The sequence below is a fragment of the Pieris rapae genome, chromosome 16, assembly GCF_905147795.1.
Source record: "Pieris rapae chromosome 16, ilPieRapa1.1, whole genome shotgun sequence".
Lineage (NCBI taxonomy): Eukaryota > Metazoa > Arthropoda > Insecta > Lepidoptera > Pieridae > Pieris > Pieris rapae.
This window is the reverse complement of record NC_059524.1, coordinates 4997187-5005727: the sequence shown is the minus strand read 5'-3', so window position 1 is coordinate 5005727 and position 8541 is coordinate 4997187. Positions and strand designations below refer to the sequence as shown.

Here is an 8541-nt window from a genome sequence, read left to right as displayed (position 1 = left end):
TGCCTACATCACAAAGATCTAATGTCCTTAACAGATTAAAAATTTAAGTTGCCGCTGCTGAATTTAGAGAATCAGCACTATAGTCAGTACTAGTTCGAATATAAAAAATCCAATGCTCTCTTGCCTTTATCACATCTCTAAAAATAATGTCCGCCGTTCCCGTTCTGATAAAGGTATAAATAAAATATATTATTTGTTTTCGTTTATATTAATCGGCGTTACAGCCGTCTATAGATTTCACTTCTGCATCGGTCTTATAGATTTATCTTGGTAGACCTACAATTTACATCCCTTCTATAATAATCACCGTAAAAGCGAGTTTTATTGCTCACATAGAAAAATATAAGGTTAATAACCATGACCTCAAGGTTAACAATCACGCGCTTAACTAGTAATAGAACTATAAATACAAACATGTGTTTTCAATTCTTTATTAATACTGTGAACCGTAGTACTTAAGTACGTTGTAATTTGGTACGTTGAGTATATACAAAGGGTAATTGTTCTTTAGTCAAACTCCAACTGCCTGAACGAGCCATCGAGGCCAAACATTTCCTCTGCTGATTTCGGTTTTCCAGGACGTTTGGATTCGTCAGTACCAAACTGCAAGTCTTCCTCCAACCAATCGCTGTATTCGGCTATCTTTTTCTGCCAGTATTCTAAAAAAGTGTTTAAATTTTACCACCAAATTGTATGACTAAATAATAAACGTTATAACATTTATAACATTATCTAATAATGATAAATGTTGTCATTTTTTATTAAAGAAATTAATTGTACTAATTATCTCTGCAATTGAATTATATTAATCTCTCTGTATTGTATTAATTATCTCTGCAAATCGTCGATGGAACCTGAGTCCCATAATAATGTGAGACTAAACACTATCAACGTTCAACGGCGGTATCACTTAACATTAGGTGAGCCTCCTGCCCGTTTGCCCCCTGTTCTATAAAAAAAAAAAAACGACAAATTTTCTCACGATTTTTTTTTTCATAGCATAGCATACAAAATAACACTGCTGCAGTATCGGCGTACATTCTCCAGCTTTTAAAAGCTCTCTAGTGCCAAAACCCTCCTCCATGAGACTTTATTTGCGACATTCGTTTACCTACCAACTATTTCACTGATGGTACCACCGTTCCCACCGTATTCCACAGGCAAAATTTCCTTTGGTATATGTTGATACATGTCTTCATAGTTTTTATTATGAACGTGCAACTGTAAAAATACATTCATCAGTTTTAATTAATTTAAAATTAATTATTGTAAAAAAAGACTCGAAATTTTATATTTTAAAAAGCTAATTGTATCTGTAATATTTTGTTATTAAATTAAAATGGCATTACCCTGCTCTTAGTTTTTTCGTTCAAGAATCTCTTCATCATATTATAAATTGTCTCAAAGCCACTTCCCACGTTAATATAATGCCCCCCTTTAAACCGCAGTGGGACCGCTTCCTGAAAAATTGAAATATGAAAAATTAAATAAAAGTTAGTCAATCAAAAGCAAACAAATACTTCACTTTGTAGGAAATAGATAGTTGATATAGTTGTCCCAAAAAATGTACGGATGACAGATAGATTGGTCTACGAATGAGGACTTAGAAAAAACATTACATTCAACAGATGTGACAATATTAATGTTTAATTTTTCATGTTTTTTAATCCAGTATGATTATTTGATGAACAGTAAATCAACGTAGTAATTTTTTTATATTAAGTGAAAACATGTACCTGGGAGTAGACGGACATTTTCTTCATTAACGTTGGAGTCATTTGAAAGAAGAATGCCATGTTAACATTTTCAAAGTCCATTACAAATCGTGCGCCCGCTACTACTGTATTGTCGTCTTCTAGCAACATAATCTGAAAAGGATTAATTGCCATTTAGGCCCCATAACAATTGTAGCGTAGTGATCAGCAGAAGGTACAATCCGAAACATATTGTGTTTCTCCAAAAATCAGTTGCAGGATTTTCAGTTTTGTTGCTCGAAAACAGATATGCCTTACTAATGCATGTCTCCTTGTACTACATTTCTATTTTTAACTTATACCAAGTGATACAGTATTATCATACTTTCTTACCAACCTATGAAGAACATGCGATGTGTTATATCTTAACATACCTTCTGTATCACATTAGTTACAGCCATATAGTCTGTGACTTTGTATTTATCAGTATCCAGAACTCCAGGTCTGCCAATTAGGACACTTTGAGCAACCGGTGAAGCTTTCTTCGGTAGAACAAGGCAAGATCTTCAAAAAAAATCTTGATATAATAAGAGAATTTTGTTTACTATGTTTTTTACATTTATATATAATTATACATTACCTACTAAATGACTTCACTAGCACAACGAGTACAATATTTAACTTGAATTACATAGATATAATAAAAAAACTGTTATATCCAACAATATGGGATATAATGTTTGTTATTATTAACAAATTATATATACCCTGAAGCGAGAATTTCTTGAAATACAGGATCAGTGTGTTTTCTTTGCAAAAACAACTCCGGCGCCAACGTCCGAAAAGAGTAATAAAGATCTATCTTCTCTTTAGTTCTTTCTAAACTAAATTTACAACCCCGTAAAAATGTTAAAAGCCATTGGTCATCTGTAAAATTAAATGCAATTAAATCTCCAATATATATATAATTAAAATAGTAAAAATTACACTTTCACATTGTTAAAACCAATTATGTAAAAAAATCACTTTTAATGTATACTTTATATTAGTTAAGTAATTAATACAAAATATCCTTTTATAGTTTTTTCTACTAACTCTTTCGAGAGAGACGAACATCATTAGACTAGATCATCATATATTTATTATTGGCCTGTCTCTTTTCATCACACCGTCAGCACACAAATGTCAGAAAGAGACGCATGACTACACAATAGGACAATTAATAGACTAGGTTCAAGGTATTATTATTTCTGGTATGAAATATGAATTACCTGTTCTTGCACGTAAATGGGGTTGCTTTGAGATCCATTCCTTAATGTGTTCTATGTCACTTTGTATTCTCTTCGGGTCTTCATTGAGCTCTATGCGAGCTTTTTCTGCCAATTCAGGAGACAGAGGACGTATATTCATATTGAAACAATCGACACTGCTCGTACACGTATCAGTTAACGAATGATTTAGAAATCTTCGATTTAATCATGTAATCAGCTACATTTAGATTGATAACACGTGAAAATTATTACCGCAATATAGACCGCGCCTTTATTAATTTTTATCTATTATAGTTATGGCACATTATATTTCCTTATATTTTGTTACTTATTTTTTGAGGTAGGGCTCAAAAAACTAATTTTAAAAAAATTTGGCCAGGTTCTCTGCCCCTAGGTAGTTGGAACCCATCTCAATAGATTTTTCTAAGTACTTAAAACATCTCACACGCATCGTATGGTTATAAAGAATATCTAGTTTGAAAATGATTTACACATTTTGTAAGATAAATTTCATCTTTCTATCACAGCGAAACTAATTACAGAGTTATAATATATCAATGTTCGTTGTTTGGACATATAAATGAATAAACTGTTGATATTTTATCATTAATATATGTTTGTTTATAAATATTTTTAATCAACCTGTAATATGTTCACCTAATTTGAACAAAATCGTCTCGAGTTAGTTCCTGCTAGTAATAAAGCCTCAGGGCAGGGTGCATAGAGTTAATTATATTTTCAGTCTTACTTTGAACTAGAAACTTAGGATAAGTACCTTATTGTTACCCCAAATCAATACATTAGCGGTGAAGAAGTAGAGAGATTATCTTGAATCGACACAAAATAAACTACAATATTTTATTCAGACTTTAATAAAAACCATAAACAACACAAACAACATATTTAATACTTCTAAAAAACTTTATGAATATTTTACTAACGACATAAAAGCAGACACAATTTACATCAATCTCTTTTGTACAATTACTAAATATTCGTTCTAATCAAAGTCTAACTTTCTGAAAGATCCATCAACTCCAAACATGTCTGCAGCTGAATTAGGTTTTCCCGGCCTCTTGGCTTCATCTGTTCCATACTTCGTATCTTCTTCCAGCCATGAACTATATTCCTCCACCTTCTTCATCCAATATCCTGTTAAAATATTTATAAGTTTTTGGGTAATTACATATATCGTATAATCACATAAATGGTAAAATAGAGTATCATTTTATATTAATACTGATATGGTAAATCTAAATTATTTATTAATCTCTAAATTATTCGTATTTTCTAATAATTTATATCTTAAAAATGAAGATATATGATATACAAAATAGGTTTACATTTGTAACTTTTAAACAAACGTTACTCATAAAACTAAATTCTCTCAGCCTTCCTTAATGTGCAGAGTATCCTACTTCGGAACCTCTTGATATCAAAAGAGCTCATTATCAAGAAGATCTTTAAATTTATTTAAAAATCTTCTTGATGATGATCATTTACATTAGCTACTTATATATATTAAGTGTCACTTAATGAACCCTTGGATTAGCTTTTACATTTTTGCCATATTATTATTATTATATTCTTCTTTAGATTTTACTTTATTTTAATTATACATATATATACATATAGTGTAACATGTTATTTTTTGTTCTTTTTTTGTTAATGATTTATGTAACCTTTACCCTTTGTTGGTGCTTATTTTTGTATTGATCCAAACTACGGTTGCCTGGAAGAAATCGCTTGTTAGCGATAAGACTGCCTGCTAATAACTTATGTAACCTTCTTTTTTGTATGTGTGCTTTTGAATATGGTAATGACTAATGCTTAGGCTAATGACGTCATGATTAACTCTTTTTAATAATGTTTTTTTGTTACCTGAAATGTCACTAATAGTACCAGCTGTGCCGCCGTATTCTGCTGGTAAAATATCTTTAGGAATATATTTGTACATTTCTTCATAATTTTCATTGTGAATATAGAGCTGCAAATAAGAATTTTATTAATACTAATTACTCGCTTTCGCTGTTTCTTTTCTTTAAGATACTTCTTAATTTGACAGACGGTACCGCGGAAAATTAAAGTTCAAATATGGAACATTTAGATACGAACCCTGCTTTTATTCTTCTCATTTAGTAAGCTCCTCATGGCATTGAATAACACATCAAAACCACCTGGTACATTTATATAATGTGCACCTTTAAATCTGAGTGGGGTAGCATCCTGAAATAGTATATAATATAACACATATATAAACCTTGTTTACGTTACAAATTTCTTTTACTACTCTTTGAAGTATTACAACTTAAGTAACCAAAGCGATGTTAATTATATTTAGAAATATATGTCAAATAGTATTTATGATATCGTTTATAGCTTTATAATGTAGCTCTTAAGTCTTACCTGTCCAATTGCCACCATTTTCTTCATAGTAACAGGCGTCATTTGGGTGAAATGTCCCATGGTTACGCCCTTCAAGTCGAGTATAGTACGTCTTCCATAAATTACAGCATCGTCATCTTCGGCTAATGATATCTGTGAAATTTTAATTATTATTACAAAGCAGGTGACACGTTTACTGACATATAATTTCATATTTATTGATGTTACACAGTCCTATATAATTCTATTTGATTTTTCTTTAGTTTTACGGTTTGAAAAAACATATTATTAATCGTGTTTACAAGGCTTGTACTTAAAATAATTATATAAGAGAATAATCATTTTACAGGTTTTATTCTTCTATAATACCACACTTTTTTTTAATGTGCTGATTTAAAAAAGTAATGCAAAATTTTACCCTTTCTAGAATACCGGACACTGCCAAGACCTCGATTATATTATATTTATTAGCATCGTAGGACCCAGGTCGAACGATTGTTACTCGAGTTCCATCAAAAGCTTTAGACTTGGGTAGAATTAAATACGTCCTGCGAATAAATTATCAATAAACACGTGTTTGTTATCTGTTCTTTGTCCACTTAATTGCATTACTTACATTGTATGGAAACATCTTAGATTGTAAATATGTATGTATTTTGTTTTGATTGACTTAAATTTTTAAGAAACTTTTAACTTTAGAGACTATAAGTATTGTCTTTTAAAAATCTATCAAAGGTATGAAATATAAATTATATAACATATCATAAACCTATGTACGTCTATAAATTGACCTGCGCCAGACGCCAGTACAGTTTGCTAGTTGGTTAATATAAGGCGCATTTACTATGAACACTGGTTTATATGTACTCGTATAAATACATATATTAAAATTATGAATCGCTTTGTATTTAAAATGGTAAGGAATTTGTATTATATTATTCCGTTACAAACACATTGATATACTCAATTGAACCATAGAGTAAACAATGATCTGTTATATTGTCCATACATTACCCAAGTTCAACTATATCTTTAAAAATCTGATCTGTCGGGCGAATACTGAAAAATTCAGGAATCAAAGTCCGCATTGAGTAGTATAAATCAATCTTTTCCTTAGTTCTCTCCAAACTGAACTTGCATCCACGTAAGAATTGTAACAGCCACTGGTCGTCTAAAAATCATTGAATATTTAGAGTTCTCTTTTCTAACCCAACTTTAAGATTAGGAAAATTTCTTGGCAAATAAATTATAGTTCATTATTTTTTATTGTGTTGTGATATTCATGCAATAGTAACATAACAAAGAATAAACCAATTAATATGTTCTACATGTTATTCATATAAGTACACGTTTATATTTGTTTTAACCCAATTACTAATAAAGCGAGAATATTTTTGAATTTTTTACATGCGTTGAAGTGAGTAGAAGAGGAGAAAGAGAAGAAAGAGTAGAAGAAGAGTAAGAAGTACCTGTCCTTGCTCTTAAATGGGGCTGCTTCGATAACCATTCCTTAATGTGTTGGATGTCACTCGGCGTCCTCTTGGGATCTTCATTCAATTCATTTATAGCTTTCTCAGCTAATTCAGGGCTTAGCACTCTAATAGACATAGTAATAAGCAAACTAGCACTAGAAACGTCTTAACTTGCACGTAATTATAGAAGTAAGTGCAATTCGTCGGCATATCTATCTGATATAAGTTTAATCGCTGATTATTAATCATTTAATCTTCACATGATTGATAAATCAGTTGAGTACTTAAACAAAAATTGAGGAAAATGTGTTTATTCATTACAATTTACAGTGTTTTTGGGAAACCTTTTTAAGTTAAAAATACATTAGTCACGGTTCCCAGATCCTTCATAACAAACTTAATAGTTAGGTTTAATTTTTATCGGACTAAAAATTAAACTAATCATACGCCATTAGTTTTTTTTTTAATTTATTTATTTTAAGGTAACGAATAAATTATTCGGCGCGTTAAAACTATTTTAAGTCAATAATTTCATATTAAGCAATAATTTAAAAAAATTGCCTATCTCAATCGATTCATTAAATGTTTATTGTAAACAGTGTTTTCGCAATTACATTATCAGACAATAATCTTGATTTATCGCGAAAATCGCACTATGTTGCGTCTTATTATTATGGATTAATTGCTATAACTTTGTAAATCATTTTTTCGAATAAATGTTTAATAAAAGCTGAATAGTTTATTTGCCATGATTTTAGTTTCATAGGCAAGCTATACTAAGACACATGTATTTCAGAAATAATAAACGGCTCAAATATAAGAGATTTTCCTCCAAATTTGTTCTCTTTGGGGCAGAGACTCTTGGGCCGTGGGGTTCAATTGCAATCAAAGATTTAAGTTGATAGATAGTACCGATGCCCCAACTGGGGCTTACCCGGGTCAACGAAAAACTCTCGCAATACAGCGATACAGTACATTCCCACAGGAACCAAGGTTTTTAAGTTTGTTCCAATTTTCTATTATTAATTTTTAATTATTATTATTCCCATGAAAGTTAATAATATTGTATACTTATGTGTTGGAAATAAACATTTAGTTAATTTCTAAAAATAAATATATATTTTTTACATGTTACATAAAAACATCAGATGACATCTGTAACACATAAATATTTTGCGTAACGAAGTTTACATCAGAGACGTACCAGTTGCATTTCGAATCACATTTTTCTTAAATGAAACTTAAACGATAAAAATAAAATGTTTATCTGCCGAGGCGGCAAACAGTCTGCATCGAATTGAAATAAACCTTGCACCTTCTCCATCGCTAATCTTAAACTTTACTAAAAACCTGTTGATTGACGTCTTTCAAACTATACGAAACATAGAAACCAAATGGTCCTTTGCGTAATAACGCAAGATGGACAAAGAGTAAATGTATAAAGTATGTTTCTAAATAATGCTCTAAATGCTTTCTAAATACTCTCGTAGTATGTACTCTTTTACACTAAAATTTACGTATAACAAAATGATTTACTGACGTGAACTGATCAATAAAACTTCATATATTATATTTCTTTATTATTATTTTTTTCATTTATTATTTCATATTTGATCTTGAAAAAAGCCGAAACTCTGGTATATGGGTTAATGCTTTCTTTTAATTTTAAATTTAAGTTTTTAGAGAACTGTACAGCGTTTCCCCACAATCCCACCTGAT

The 8541-nt window shown here is 30.5% G+C and overlaps 1 protein-coding gene across 1 annotated transcript; it reads right to left on the bottom strand.

Annotated features, from left to right (window-relative positions):
* Positions 1 to 417: 417 nt before the first annotated feature.
* Positions 418 to 7017, bottom strand: LOC111002255. The gene is made up of 14 exons (XM_045631770.1): positions 6820 to 7017; positions 6365 to 6521; positions 5769 to 5898; positions 5372 to 5503; positions 5081 to 5191; positions 4847 to 4952; positions 3968 to 4117; positions 2966 to 3169; positions 2462 to 2621; positions 2129 to 2258; positions 1737 to 1868; positions 1350 to 1460; positions 1116 to 1221; positions 418 to 659 (listed from the first exon to the last, which is right to left on the bottom strand). The coding sequence occupies exons 1-14, from the start codon at positions 6956 to 6958 to the stop codon at positions 508 to 510; spliced, it is 1920 nt and encodes a 639-aa protein (XP_045487726.1). The 5' UTR covers positions 6959 to 7017; the 3' UTR covers positions 418 to 507.
* Between the last annotated feature and the right edge of the window lie 1524 nt (positions 7018 to 8541).